The sequence below is a fragment of the Galeopterus variegatus genome, unplaced genomic scaffold, assembly GCF_000696425.1.
Source record: "Galeopterus variegatus unplaced genomic scaffold, G_variegatus-3.0.2 Scaffold116, whole genome shotgun sequence".
Classification (NCBI taxonomy): domain Eukaryota; kingdom Metazoa; phylum Chordata; class Mammalia; order Dermoptera; family Cynocephalidae; genus Galeopterus; species Galeopterus variegatus.
Genome location: NW_007726227.1, coordinates 63,271 through 79,224, shown reverse-complemented (window position 1 = coordinate 79,224; position 15,954 = coordinate 63,271). Strand labels below are relative to the sequence as shown.

General features: G+C 44.2%; 1 protein-coding gene across 1 annotated transcript in view; it reads left to right on the top strand.

Annotated features, from left to right (window-relative positions):
* Nucleotides 1–15,954, top strand: part of SLC24A3 (solute carrier family 24 (sodium/potassium/calcium exchanger), member 3) — a 406,199-nt gene that overhangs the window by 356,385 nt on the left and 33,860 nt on the right. The window contains exons 7-10 of the mRNA XM_008587241.1: nucleotides 2,324–2,613; nucleotides 7,790–7,923; nucleotides 10,561–10,721; nucleotides 11,613–11,880. Coding sequence (XP_008585463.1) covers nucleotides 2,324–2,613; nucleotides 7,790–7,923; nucleotides 10,561–10,721; nucleotides 11,613–11,880 — 853 coding nt within the window. The remainder of the gene's footprint in view (nucleotides 1–2,323; nucleotides 2,614–7,789; nucleotides 7,924–10,560; nucleotides 10,722–11,612; nucleotides 11,881–15,954) is intronic.

Below are 15,954 nucleotides of genomic sequence, written 5' to 3'. Positions count from 1 at the left end.
AGGGTTCGGATCCCACATACAGACCGGTTCCCGCTCACTGGCTGAGCGAGGTGCGGGTGCGACACCGAGGGTTGCGATCCCGTAGCCAGTCCCGGTCTGGTACGGGCGCGACACTGAGGGTTGCGATCCGTTGCCGGTCACGAAAAAAGACAAAAAGGAAAAAAAAAAATGAATGCCTTGAATAAAACCTCGCTTCTCCCATGAAGTTTATGCTATAATGTTTGGTTTCCATGAAAAGTGACATTTGGAGGAATTGTCACCTTACCCAGATGAGCTGCTTTGTGTAGGGAGAGGAGGACAGTGGGCATGGACTGGGGGTCCTGTGATTGGGGTGGGGTGGCGGTGGAGAATCAGCCATCAGTGTTTTAAGTCTCAAAAAAATGAGAAAGCATCTAGCTGGGGTGGGGGCAGGTGTGAAGAGTGTTGTCATAACTAAATAAACAAGGTCACCACAGACTGCACGGAGGCTTAAAGAACATTAACACAGTCATGTGATAGAAAGGGGAGGAGGAGTAGGTGGGGAAGGCTTCTTGAGGGAGGTGACATTTAAGCTGCTCTCTGCGAGATAAAAAGAGGCCAGCCAAGGAGTGAAGGGGACACATTTCTAGCAGAGAGAACAGTCAGGGCGAAGGCTCTGGGGAGAGGGAAAGGTTGCTGCGTGCGAGTGAGAGGAGGCCCGTGCGGGGGAGCAGAGACAGGCAGGAGATGATGTGGAGGAGGAAAAAAGGACCGGATTTTACAGGGAAGGGGGCACCTTTTATTTTTTCTCAAGCATGTCAGGAAGCAGTTACAGAGTTTGAAACAATTGACATGATCAAACAGTATCAAGGAAACCAGTTCAGAGGCTGAAGCACAGGTGGACTAGGAAGGGAGCAATAGCGAGGGAAGAAACTGATTCAAAAATATTTGGGTCCTGGTGGGTGTGGGAGTGTGGGAAAAGGGCGCACCATATTGATTTCTAGATCTGGGCTCAACAAGGCAGGGCTGGTGCTGTTCACTAAGAAGGCAAATCCAGGCATATAAAGGGAAACTAGGAAATCGGAATTAAGAATTCTGTTCTGACATGCATTAGACTTCCAGGTGGAGAGGCCAATTTGAGAGTTGGACGTGTGAATCTAGAGCTGGAGAGAGGCGTGGAGTGGACGTGTCAATTGGGGTCATGACCGTGTATTTGGTATTTACAGCAATAGCACAGGATGAGATCACCTGAGGAAAGTACAGGTAAAAAGAGAAGAGAGTCCAGTAAGTAGAGGTTGAACTGAGGAACTGAAGGAGGCAGAGGGGCTGGAGAAGGAGGGAGCCAGGGCACAGGAGGGAGCCAGGGGACAGGAGGAAGCCAGGGCACAGCCTCTCAGAAGGCAGGAGAAGAGGGTGATGTATGAAGGAGAGCTGGTGACCAATTTTTGATGCTGCAGAGAAATCGAACAGCATGACAGAAAACCGTCCCTGGACTTGTGTCAATGGATGTCACCAGTGCCCTTGACAAGTGACTCAGGGGACTGATGGGTGTGGGAGTTGCACTAGAGATATTTGCCAAGTGAGTAGAGGCACCAAACGAGAGTGTACCCCAGTCTTTGGGAAGTTTTGCAGGGAGAGAAGCCAAGAGATGTGGCAGAACTTGGAGGGGTTTGGACACCTGATTTCTTCTCTCGATGGTGCTTCCTGAGCACTCTCTGTACCAGATTCTTACACATTTGCATGATCATTCTTAATGAGGCATCGTAGCCCATCGTATGGATGTACTTGTGATGCGCCCAGTGATACCCAGTGCCCATTTTATAATCACCTAGCGTCCTTCCAACTCTTCACTTTTATCAGCACCCCTGCAACAAAACGCTTGTACGTGTGTCCTTTCCCCTTTGACCAAATACTTCTCTAGCATCAACTTCTAGACATGGAATGTGAAAAAGAAAAGGAAGGAGGGGCGTGGCCTGGAATTTCCTCATTCGATCATATTGCAGTAACCTTCTCTTAAAGCCAGAATTACTCCCTCAATTGGGTAATTTCCTTCTGTAGCTACAAGGGGGCCTAGAAAACAAGTCCCCTGTTTTTCAAGTGGAAGTTGCTAAAATAAAGAAAATAGAACAAGTATTTGAATGATTAGAAGCTCCAGGTACCTTCCAGTGGGTTTCTCTGGTTTTTTTCTTCCTTTCTCTTGACCATTTTTTCACTCACATGTCATTCTTACCCTTCCTGCAGGCACCTTCGTAGCCCCAGGGCTGTGTGTGTGTGTGTGTGTGTGTGTGTTCCTCTCCCTCCCCTTAAGCCTCGCTCCTGTGTGTCCCCGTCAATTCCTCTAGTTTTAGTTTGCCTTGCGTAAATATATCTGAATAAGTTCAGGGAATGGTTAAGCTGCAGACGGGTTTACACATACAGCCCTACATTCAGCAATACGCAGCATGGAGAATGTCTGCAGACCAGGGCATGTGGGCAGCGGCCTGCCTGTCTGACCTCGCTTGCCACCCTAGCCACGCCCATCGAATGTGTTTTTAAAGGGCCGGCTGGTGTGTTTCAGAGCAGCCTGAGGGCTTTCTTTAACTGTTCTTGGTTTGTGTGCAGGTGGGAGTCTCTAGTCCTTGTGCTGATGTATCTTATCTACATTGTCATCATGAAGTAAGTAAAACACCTTAATCTCTTTTCCCAAACCATTTCCTACCTCCAACATTATGTGATGATGTGCAGAGAGGAGCGGGGGTGGGGGCGGGTATCTGACAGGTTTTCAACACCAACTGTCACAGACTCATTTGGCTCCTCAGCAGCCTGTTGTGAATTGCTGTGATTTTGATCAGTAGAAATAGCAATGGCCCTTCCAACCCATATGTGAAGATAGAATCAAACTTAAATGTTGAGAACCCTTGGAACACTTGCTCCATCTTCGGGATCTGGCCACCTGGCTTTTGGCTGTTTCTTCAGTCTCTTTCCTAACTGGCTAAGTTATACATCTATATAGGGTGAGGGAAGATGGGCCCAGAGCTAGTTAAGGGATGACTAAAACCATGGATCAAGTATCTGCAGACTTCCACTATATATATGGCATTAGTCCTCTACTGCTGCATAACAAATCACCCCCAAACTTAGTGGTTTAAAACCACAAGCTGTATTACCTCCCACCGTTTCAGAGAGTTAAGAATCCAGGGGCAGTGTAACTGGAGGGTTCTAGCTCAGGGTCTCCCATGAGGTTGCAGGTAAGATATTGGCCAGGGCTGCCATCATCTGCCTGCCTGGTGCTGGCCGATCCACCCTCAAGACACCCACCCACACCACCGGCGAGTTGACGCTGGCTCTTGGCCACAGGGCTTGGTTCCTCACCATGTGGGCTTCTCCTTGGGGCTGCCTGAGTGGCTTCCTCCAGAACGAGTGACTAAAGAGAGAGAGCAGGAAGGACCCTCAATGCGTTTCATAACCTTGTCTCAGAAGTCACACACCATCGCTTCTGCCAAAGTGGGTCACTAAGTCCAGTCCACGCTCAAGGGCTCCACTTCTCCTATTGAGGGAACGAGTGCCACAGGATTTGTGGACACATTTATGTTCTTTTCCCTGCGGGAGTCGGGGCAGCTCACTATGTATTCTAAGAACGATGTTGCTGATTACAGATGTCTCCCATCCTCTAAGTTAAATGTAAGCACCATGGCTGTGAACCTGCAGGCTCAACTTTTTGCCAAATATCACTGAGATGAGGTGGTTATAAATAACGTGGAGATACCCCGTGCTGTAGCTGCCTGCCCCCATGGGAGCTGTTTCCTTTACTCTAAACCAGCCCATGCTTTCCCCAGCTATGTAGCCTCAGGAGTGACCGCCTTCTCTAGGGACCAGAAAGCAGAGAGCTGCCAGAAACTGCCAGTTTGGATGTATCAGGGAGCAGTCTAGAACTGGCACATTAAGTTTTCTTGCTGTGGGGGCCTACCAAAAATTGATTCTGGCCACCAGTGACTGAGAGTCATGCTGGGGGAAATCAGTGTGGACACCGGCAAACATCACCAGAACAGTGAAGGTAGGCGCTGGCTTTGCTCGTGTCCAGGGGGGGCTGCAAGCTATTTGCTGCCTGTCTTCTCGATATGGCGTCCAACTTTTGCCAGAGAAGCTGTCCGGTGGTCAGCGTAGACCCAGTACCTGGGTCTTACTGGAGAAGGGATTTCTAGAGAGGACCTTACTCAGACATATCCTGCTGTGACACTACCATGAGATAACAGATGAAGAAACCAGAAGTCACACACCGTAGAACTTATCACCTTCCATTTAAAAGTACCAATAGATGAGCTCCCATGAAAAACAGAGTTGGCCCAAAGGCTTTCCAAAGTTTCTAGCCTCCAAAGGAAAAGTTTTTAAAGATGAGAGCAACCACCCTGTTCCTCTTTGCCTCAATTAGCAAGACTATGCCACAGTGAGAATGCTCCAGACAATAAACGTATCTTCTTTTGTCTTTCCTATTTATTTCACCTTTTTATTTTTACTTTTTGAACCTCCAAGTTTGAGTTCCCAAAGAGTCAAGAGTTCTCCTCTTCCCGTTTGAGAAGGTGACTCAGTCAATTATTTGGGAAGAATTGTCATACAGTGGCTGCTATATGCCCAACCTTGATCTTGGGTCTCAAATCTGAATTTTGGTGAAAGTATGCTCCATAACGAATGTTCTAGAGGCTTCACAGAAAGAGGTGGGCTTCAAAAACAGATATGGTCTAAAGGGAATGGGGCTGAGGAATTTTGCTAGCGTGCCTTCTATGCACCTCTTCACAGAGCCATTGTACAGCTCAGGAGTTGCTGGTAAGCAGGTAGATTTTAAGAGAACACAGTGAGTACATCTTCTCCTCTACCCCAAGCCATACCAAGGGTGGAGACTAATGAAGTATGTTTCTGCTGATTCTTCGGCTTTTCCAGTGTTCCAGCTGTTCAAACCAGCAGGATACAAATAAAATGAGGTGCTCACAGAATTTTCTGCATAAATTCTGGTCCTAAGTTCTAAATTGAAATCTCTGCTCTTTAGCCCCTCTGCAATCAGAGGCTTTAATCACTGGGTTTTATAAAATCTGATTTATGAAATTGCATGCTTCAGAATAAAAGAGCTTCAGGGCACAAGCACAAGACTTAAAACATTCAGTTAAAAATATAAAACAGAGCACCAGCAGTTAAAACACAGCATATATTAGAATCAGCAGCTGCCTTCTGGGTAGACCGCTTTAAAATGACTTTAAACCTTCTGTCTGAAGGTCAAAAAGCAATTTCAGATTTCTGGCCAGATAGATAGAAACCATAAGGGAGCAGAGGCATACCAGGGCTTGGCAAGGATTGGTCTCTGTACATCCTGGGTCACTTTTCTGGGATTTGTTCCCCGGGTGAGACAATATGTTGGGAGGTTAAGAACAAGCACTTCATATTCAGCTCTGGCAGCTGATCCCCCCTGCCAGTTACCTGCCATGGAGCCTTGGCCAAGCTATTCAGCCATTTTGAACCTCAGTTTCCTCTTCTGCAAAATAGGATTTGCAACAGGTCCTACCTCAAAAGGTTTTTAATGAGGACAGAATGTAACAGCTTAGTTATTAACCCAATACCTGGTTTGAAGAAACCCCTCACTATATGGTATTATTTTTCTGTTATACAAACCCCAAATAAATGTATACACAGTTGTATTTTAAAAGCAAACCTTAATACAGGTCAGTATTTCTATGGGGAAAATGGATTCTAGGTCAAGATGGCAGAAACATCAGTAGAGCAAAGCATTCTTGTTGAATCTAGAAAGTGGGAGACCTTTTCATTAAGGGGAATGTGGAATACACATGAAAATCAACAGAAAAACAGGATGAGCCCCATGTGTTTGTCACAAGCTCTCACAACCGCCAACCCATGGCTGCTCAAGCCACACCCTGTCCACCCGCGCACCTTAAAATTTTGAAGCCTCAGATATCATACTAATTCACCCATAAAAATTCCAGTATATGTCTTTAAAAGCAGTCATTTTTAACATAACCGCAATATTATCATTTTCCTGAAATTAATGCTAATTTCTTAATTTCATAAAATATCCCATCAATATTCAAATTTTCAATGGTCTCCTAAATGTCATTTTTCACAGTTTTCTTTCAGCCCCATAAATGTCATAAATATTTTTAAAGTCAGAATCCAAATAAATTTCACCCATTACAATTGGTTGCTCCATCTTTTGGATCTCTTTTAATCTATGAATTCCCCCTCTGTTTTGTGGGGGGGGGTATGGAGGTGGGGGGATGCGTGTTTCCTTGAAATTTATTCTTTGACAAAGTTTGGTTGCTTGCTGTGCAGAGTTTCCTGCGTTTGGGGATTGTGGACCACCTCCTGTGGTGTAGCACAGCCTGTTCCTTTGGCCTCTGTGTTTCCCATATGTCAGTAATTGATCTGATTCAAGCTAGACTGTGTCCCAAGTGGCAGTGTGTTCTGCCATCACGAGGCAAATTGATGTCTGCCTTCTCCCTGTCTTGATGTTGGCAGCCACTGATGCTAAATATCTGGATCCATTATTTCATTAGGGTTGCAAATTAGTGATATTCTAATTCTATGTCCTGCCCACTTCCCTTTCCACAGTCAGTGCCCACTACTAGCTTGTCTGACTAGCTTTCTGCTCTCCCTGATGTGATGTAGGAAGAACTGTAGGCCCCCAGGGAGTCTAGGAAGGGGCTCATGGAACAGAAGGCCCAGCCACAGAGAGTCTCTGCATCCCCTCCACAGTGGCTACCATGTCCCCATAGGCCAGCCCAGCCCAGAGCTGCACTGATTGAAGAATCAGACATAAAGACACAGCTGGAAGGACTCCAGGGAGCCTCGTGTCTGTAGCAGCAGACAGGAGGAGGAGGGGGACCCAGGCTGAGTGGCCTTCTGGCTGGCAATCTAGAGTTGCTATAGCTGGGAGACTGGAGGTCAAAGTGGGGGACACCTCACTGGGGTGTCCCATGGCCAGGAAGCCAGGGGGCCTTTCTGTGAGGGGAAAAACCATAGTGGCCTACAGTGCCCTGGCAACTCTGCGCAGCTGTCTTTCCCCATGAGTTTTCTAGAATTGTGCTTTGGGAATCTTCTAATAGTAAAGACAAAGGGACCAGAACATTTACCCGCAACAAACATAATAGGAACTCACATAAGTGTCTTCCCTTCAACACAAGTCTGCTGAGGCATGTAAGAGGCATGTGTAATGTTTTCACTTGAACATTCTGGAGAACCACAGCCCACAACCTTTTCATAAAGTCAAGAGCCCATTGGGCCTGGAATTACAGCACAACAATAATGCAGATTCACAGGATCCTAACCTGTGACCTCTGAAAACCAAAGACAGACGGGGACCTAGACTGCCAACCAGCCTGCAGCATGGAGACGGTGAAGCATAGCCACCGGCTGGCAGCGTGAATGGGACACTTTCTCCTTCTCCCACTGGGCTGGTCCCTGGCAGCAGAGGCCCTGGAAATATTGCCTAGAGGAGGTAGATCTTGATCATCCCACTGAGTCACAGTCCTTCCATGTGCAGACTCTGAGTCAGGGAGCTAAACGCCAGAGGTGCCTCCATTGACATCGGAGAGGTTGCAAAGAAAGCGGGTGCCATTATTATGTATCTAATGACGCTTTTACTTTCACTTATCGTATATCCTTAACCTGGGAAATGGGGAGGGTTGTATAGGCTAAGGGGAAATGGGACGAGAAAATAAGAACAGTAACCTGAGGCAGGGGTCCCACACAATACATCCAGACTGGGAGGGCTCCAGGGAGCACTGGGTGGGGGTTGGGAGACGGAGGAACGGTGACGCTGATGGCCTCTTTCCTTTCTTGCTTTGCTCAGGTATAATGCTTGCATACATCAGTGCTTTGAAAGGAGGACAAAAGGTGCTGGGAATATGGTCAATGGACTGGCCAACAATGCTGAAATTGACGACAGCAGCAACTGCGACGCAACCGTGGTGCTACTTAAGAAAGGTAACCAAGGAGAGGCCTGCGTCCAGGAGGGAGGGGCTGGAATACGAGCCCATCTGCCCACTCTCACATCACACACAGGGTGTCCCAGCTGGTCTTGAGAGGACACTGCATGCCCAAGAGAGAAGAGACCAGGGCACAGAAATGTCCAGTCTCCCTCCCTCCCTTGGGCTACATCATGGAGCAGTCTCCTGCCCAGAAACGAGCCAACTCAGAAAGCCCCACAGAAGTTCTTGGTCTACACGTTTACGGGGACATTAGGGCAGGATGGTAAACGAGAGAAGACCAGGGGTTTTGAGGTACTGGTCCTGTCACATTTTGGCTGTGTGACTATGAAGCAAGTCACTTAACCTCTCCGAGCCTCAGTTTTCTCTTCTGAAAAAAAAAATGGGAATCATTTTTATAATGAATAAAGTATGGAAAAGAATTTAGCACAATGCTCCAGGTGTTGTTAGTGTGTTACTACATCCAAATTCACTTTCCGGTGACATTAACACCATTTCCAAGCTGCAAAAGGAAATAGAAAATAACTTTTCAAAGTCATTCTTATATCCAGTAGATTCTTACAAAGAAGTTGATATGTTAAGGAAAATAATATAGTGCTCTCTGATAAATAATATTCTTTCTTAGAGGAACAGAGAAAATTATTATTTAATTTTTTGCTGGAATGTGTTTCACTTTTAATTTTTTTTAACTTTCCCCTTGAAATGTGCAAGTTTGTTTCTTCTTGGTCCCATCTGGTTGCTTCACGGAAAAAAAAAAAAAACAAAAAAAAGAAATTAGAAAATATATAGGTTATTATCGAATATATCTCTGACTTTGGAATCTCTAGGTAATTATTAGTTTGAAAATCAAATATTTAATATATTTTCCTCAATGATTATATGCATGTATTTTAAATTTTATTCCTAATTTTTAAATTTTTTATTAGTATTAGCATATTCATTATTACAAATCATGATTTTTCTTTATGCCCTTCCTCAAATCCTCTCCCACCCTCCCTCCCATCTCTAGTAACCTTAGGTTTGTTCTCTCCTTCTGAAAGTTTAATGAATCACTATTAAAATCACTTTTCTTTCTTCCTCTCTTTCTTTCTGACTTTCTTTCTTTCTATCCTTCTTTCTAATCATCCAGTTATAAGTGAGAACATACAGTATTTCTCTTTCCTTGTCTGGCTTATTTCGCTTAACATAATTTTCTCCAGACTCATGCATGTTGCTGCAAATGGCAGAATTTTATTCTTTTTTATGACTGAATAGTATTCATTGTGTATATACACCTCATTTTCCTTATCCAGTCGTCTGTCACAGGACATTTAGGTTGGTTCCATATTTTAGCTATTGTAAGTAGAGCTGCAGTGAACATGGGAGTGCAGGTGTCCCTTCGACATGATGATTTCCATTCCTTTGAGTATATACCCAGCAGTGGGATTGCTGGATCATATGGCAGCTCTATCTATAGTTGTTTGAGGAACCACCATACTGTTTTCCATAATGGCTTTGCTAATTTACAGTCCCACCAACAGTGTAGAAGAGTTCCCCTTTCCCCACATCCTCACCAGCGTTTGTCATTCATGATTATATGCATGTTTAACCAAAAACTTGAGTTATCTAGTACCACTCCACCAAGTCTAGTACCAAATCCAGTGAGGATTTCATTTCGTTTCATCTCTTCTGGGTAGTTTATAATCATAAAAAGAATACTCTTAGGGAACCAAAGAGAGCTACCTAATGTCAGCTGGTATTTCCAGAGAGCATTTCATGGTTTAGTGGCTGGGAAAACAGGCTGTAGTTTTCACAGATGCCCATAAGCTATGTGTGCACATTGCCCTTTCATTGAGGGGGGCTTGGGTCTTGGTGGGACATTTTTTCAGATCTCCCAGCAAATTGTTACACAAGATTTCTCCCAAATCCCCTTCTGGACCTCGGTCCTCTCTCTGTAGCGTGAGCAGCTCACCCCCGACCCCGTCGTCAGCTCTGTTCATAGGCTGGGCTGACAGAAGGTGTGTATTTCCCACCAAGTCCTCCACTTTGCGCTGAAGTCAATTCTGTAGCATTTAATAGCTCAGTATGAATATTGCTGACATTTGAAGGGTGTAAATGGCTACTATAGGTGATTGGGGTCTTTCCTGTGCTCCAGATCTGAGTGTTGGGAAAAGAGTCCTTTGAGGACAGAGAGGAATTCTCTTATGTTATCACACATTCTACCATGTTAATGAATGGTGCTTAAGTTGCTCCAAGTCATTTCAAAAAAGCTATCATGGAAAGGAGATTTTGACTCTTCTCCAAGTGTTGCTCACTGCAGCACTCTCCGTGGATGAATGAATGGATGGACGGATGGATGGATGGATGGATGGACAGACAGATGGATGGATGGATAGAAGGCAGGAAGGAAGGAATAAGGAAGGAAGTGAGAATGGATGGATGGGTGGATGGACGGGTTAATGGATGGAAGAGTGGGTAGGTGAGTGGGTAGGTGAATGGATGAATCAATGGATGGATGGATAGTAGGAAAGAAGGAAGGAAGTCATGGAGGAAGGAAGAGAAGGGAAAGGAGGGAAGAATGAATGAATATCTCTTTTCTGCTCCTGGCCTCAATGCTATTTTACTTTACGGTTTGTCTGTTTGCTTGTTTTCCTAGCCAATTTCCACCGCAAAGCATCAGTGATCATGGTGGATGAACTGCTGTCTGCCTACCCACACCAGCTTTCTTTCTCTGAGGCTGGCCTTCGAATCATGATCACAAGCCACTTTCCCCCCAAGACCCGGCTCTCCATGGCCAGCCGCATGTTGATCAATGAGGTATCTGGGAAAGCACAGTCCCTTTGCCACTGTGAGGAGTGGGACACTTTGGAAAGGAAAGTTTCCTGGTTTGAAAGACATGGCAGCTAACTCAAAGTTTTAGGTAGTAGTATCCCCTGGCAATTTCCCAGCATCCTCACTCAGGGGCCAGGTGTGTATCCTGGTTCTTGCTCTTTCCTCCACATATTGAGAGACATAGTCTACCCCCCAGTGAGGTAGGAAAACTCTCCTGCCCTTTCCACCCACCTTTTTCTTCTATTCTTCCATTTGAATAAAGCCCCCCCCCCATGTAAACTTGCACATACAGAGTTGTGAATAAAGGTTATCTTATTGTAAAGTAATCCAGAGTCTCTGACCTGAGTTTTCCTGTGTAGTCCTTTCTCTGGAGTGGCAGCCTCGTTGATACACTAGTCCAAACACAGTTGTGTGGCTTCCTCACATGTGGACCAACAGAGTCCTACAATCTGGAGATGAAAGATCACACCACAACGCACATGGCATTAAATAAGTCCACATTCCAGACCTAGGAATTTTCCTCTAAAGGGATTTGCAGGTTGCAGTGGGTCGGGACCAACAGAGTCCTACAATCTGGAGATGAAAGATCACACCACAACGCACATGGCATTAAAGAAGTCCACATTCCAGACCTAGGAATTTTCCTCTAAAGGGATTTGCAGGTTGCAGTGGGTCGTAAGAAGTTAATCTTTCCCTCCAGAAGATGGTTGTCTGAGTTGGTTATCACTTTGAGGAATCCCTTAAGACTCTACTCCAGAGTCTTCTGGAAGCAGCTCCTTGTCAGCTGCCTGGGAAGGATGCCAGTCGTTCACGTTCTGGGTGTGAGGTATTTGCAATCCTTCTGACCATGGTAAGAATGTGTCTTTCTCTTTCCAGAGACAAAGACTGATAAATAGCAGGGCTTACGCCAATGGGGAATCTGAGGTGGCCATCAAAATCCCAGTCAAGCACGCTGTGGAGAATGGAACAGGGCCCAGCAACGCCCCGGACAGGGGCGTGAGCGGGACTCGGAGGGACGATGTTGTTGCCGAGGCTGGCAATGAGACGGAAAATGAGAACGAGGACAACGAGAACGAGAATGACGAGGAGGAAGAGGAGGATGAGGAGGATGAGGAAGGGCCATACACACCATTCGACCCCCCGTGTAAGAGGTCCCACCGCTGGGCTGGGGTAGGGAGCTGTCCTGGGGCCATGGAGGGGACGTCCTTGACTTGGGTGATCTTTGTACCATTTGGTTAAAAAAAATCTCTATATGAACATAAAAATACTTATATTAAGTTTCTACAGTGGGCAGGACTCTGTCGTAGAAGGTACAGAAATGGTGGCACATGATCATTGGTTGACATGTGAGCTCTTTGACCAAATATATTTTGTTGGTGGAAGGTTCTCTCTTAGTTGTGCTGCAGGACCTTTTGGTACTAAGGAGGAAATGCACATGACCTGTGATGGGGACATTTTCCCTTCCCATGCTAATTCTACAAGGGTGTGGGCTCCCTAGGTTTCTGTCACCCAACTGCAGTGACCTCTTCTCCCCAGGATTTGACTATAGTGAGTATAATTAACAAATAAGCAATTATCTGGGAGTATGTCAATATAGGTATATATGAGGCATATGTGTATATATATATATAGTATATGCATTGTATATGTACATACGAATATAGGAGAATATATGTATATGTGCATATATGTATAGTGTGCAGTGTATGATTGATATAGTGTATGCATATAACATGTGCGTGTATATTATAAATAGACAATATATGATGTATGTACAGACATGAACATGCCTATGTTCATATATGTATAGACTGCATTTGTGTACACATACTACACACATATTATAAACCCCTACACATAGTAAACGTACGTACATATGTACAAATGCACCACTATTCTTATCTCTTGAGTGAAGAAAGCTTTATGGTTGATAGAAAGAGAAGCATTTTCACATCTATGTAGGTAAACACACTTCCATAGGAAATAAACTAGAAGGAATAAACCAAGATATAAGTATGTTTTTCCAAAGTGGAATTATATTTTTTTCTTTATTTCCCACTTTAAAACAATGTACATTTTTATTGCCTACATAATCAGAACAAATATATATGTATATTTAGCTCTAGGTCTAAAATATTGTACAATGACTTTTTCTGTCTGCAATAGAACTGATCTTTCTAAAAAACTTGGTAAGGAATATAATTTAGAAGCAAATCCCTTTGTTTTTAAAGTCAAGTCCTACACGGCAGGCTATGGTCACGCCCCATCCCAGCTCGTGCCCCCACGTCACCTGCCGGTGGCCAGCTACGTATGAAATCACGTGATCACCGGGGCTTCAGGCCCACGGGAGAGAGTTGTATTTCCTTAATTCGCTGCTGTGTGCCCAGAGCCTGGAGCAGTGCCTGGCACAAAGTGGCACAGAGGACATTGAATACATACTTGTCAAATGAGTGCACCTATCCCATTCATGCTCAATTTGGACTAAATGGTAATGGAACAAAGGATGGAAAAATGTGCAGAAATGCTGTTGACTCAAAGAGGAAAGGAAACCGTTTTTACCCCTTTATTCAGAACTGGAAATTAAGACTCACTAAAATGTGGACAATCCTTATTTGATTGCTCCTGCTCCTCAAAGTCATTTAAAAAGCATCTTTCTGTATCACTTGGTTTGCTCAAGGAGTTTGTTATATTACATTAAAAGATATATTTCAGATCACACTCATTGAATTTCTACTCTTAAGGTTGTTGTTACAAAGGAGCAATAACTTAAAGAAAGCATATGTATCATTTTAATGACAGTGAAAATATGTTTTCCAAGTATAATGCCCTCCCAGTGTCAAGTCAGAATTTTCAAAAACAGCTGAGGGAAGAATCTCAAAACTCATTGGCGCTTCCTTGTACTGTTTGCAAATTTATCTAATCAATCTCATGGTCCAAGCTCTTGTAGTCATAAGTTCTGACTTCATTTTTCTTCTCTTTTTTATTTTTTGAGGAATGTCAAAGGGCCATATGGAGGTCATTTCTCTTCCCATTCATGCATTTCTTTGTAATCTTTGATTGAGTGTGTATTTTAAACCCTGTGAAGGCACCAGTCAGTTTTTTATTTTTTGAGGAATGTCAAAGGGCCATATGGAGGTCATTTCTCTTCCCATTCATGCGTTTCTTTGTAATCTTTGATTGAGTGTGTATTTTAAACCCTGTGAAGGCACCAGTCAGAGGGAAGTCCAGCGAGGGGTTCCTAAGCGCTCCCTATGGATAAATGCCTAATTACCACATTGCAGGATTTAGGAATGTGCAGAATTCCAGGATTCACTTGGGAGATCTGGCCATATTCTGGATTCTGCAGCATTTTTAAGCCCTGACAAAACAACTGTCAATCTTCTTCTTTGTAGTCCAGCCGTACACAGGCTCAAGGTTATCGCCATATTCTGGATTCTGCAGCATTTTTAAGCCCTGACAAAACAACTGTCAATCTTCTTCTTGTTTGTAGTCCAGCCATACACAGGCTCAAGGTTACTATTCACTCGACTGTCTCCAAATCTTAAATCTAAGATGGGTAGCAGCTAACAGGGAAAGAAGTCCCCTTTCTTAATAATCGTTTCTCTTTGCTTTATTCTGTACTCATAAGTGGGATATCCTTAGATTCTCGAAAACAAATGATTTTCTTTGGTCTGACTGATTAGGTTGTTTACAGTAATATNATTCACTCGACTGTCTCCAAATCTTAAATCTAAGATGGGTAGCAGCTAACAGGGAAAGAAGTCCCCTTTCTTAATAATCGTTTCTCTTTGCTTTATTCTGTACTCATAAGTGGGATATCCTTAGATTCTCGAAAACAAATGATTTTCTTTGGTCTGACTGATTAGGTTGTTTACAGTAATATCACTATTGTTGATTTATTGAGCATGTGATATATGCTTTGCACTTTTCATGGCTTTCAGAATAGAATGGTGAATAATCTAGAGAAGACCACTGTTCTCGTAGAGTTTATGTTCTCATTTGGGGGAGACTGAAAACAAATGGGGAAGCAAATAAACCTGATGATTTCAGGCAGGAAATTTTTGCTATGAAGCAAACAAAAGCAAGTTGTAGAAAAGCAGGAGTGAGGTGGTGAGGGTCTTATTTAGAGGTGGTGATCTGAGGGCTCAGGTGACAATTGAGCAGTGAGGTTGCCTACATGACAGAGCAGACTCAGCCAGGAGAAAATCCAGACAGAAGGACCCGCAAATACAAAGGCCTTGAGGCAAAAAAAAAAAAGTCTTGGAATGTCTGAGGACAGGTAGCAAGCCAAGACAAGGGAGTGTCTGAGCAGGGAGAGTGGTAGGTGGGGACAAAATCAGGCAGGGCCTTCTGGGCCATGGTGGGAAGATGTGGTTTTACTCTGAGGGCAGTGGAAGCTGATGGAACAATTTGCTTTTTGAGACTCTCCCTCTGGCTACTGGTAGCACACAGATGGAGGTGGGAGAGGCATTGGAGCAGGGTCCATTTAGGAAGCCAGATCATAGATAGACAACCTGGCCCGGGGAAGGCTGTGGGGACGGTGAGATGGTGAAAATGCCCCGGGCATGTTGTCAGGGTTGAGTGTGGGGATAAAAGAAAGGGAAGAATCAGCAATGACTCTCAGGATTTTGAATGGAGCAACTTGCAAGCTCGTGTTGTCCTAGCCCCTGTCCTCATATCATCTCGTTTTATTCTCCCATCAACTCTATGAGCTCAGTGTTACTGTATCCACATTTTACAGATGAAGAAACTAAGGCTTAGAGAACTTAGACAGCTGGGTCACTCAACTCATAAACTACAGAGCAGGAACAGGAACCAGCGCTGTCTGATGAGGAAGCCCCCCTCTGCCCCTGTAGCCCACTCTGCCTTGGCATCTGAGGGAGGCCAGGAGGTGCCTGAAATGATGTTAGGTAACTTTTCCATGCAGTTTTAAGAAACTTCTTGGAGACTAGTAAGAGACATAAAATAAATACGGGAGACTAGTAATAAAATTACAAAATAAATTTTATTAAACATTGTATTAATCACTGTTCAAAATGGTATAATAAAAAAAATACTTCCTTAACTGAGAATGTAAAATAGCTCGATCATTTTGGAAACTGGCAGTTTCTTATAAAGTTAAATAAATACCCACCCTATGACTCAGCAGTTTTCCTGGTTCTTCACCCAAGAGAAATGAGACAAGCCCACGGGCTTTTATAAGAATGTTCATTAAAAA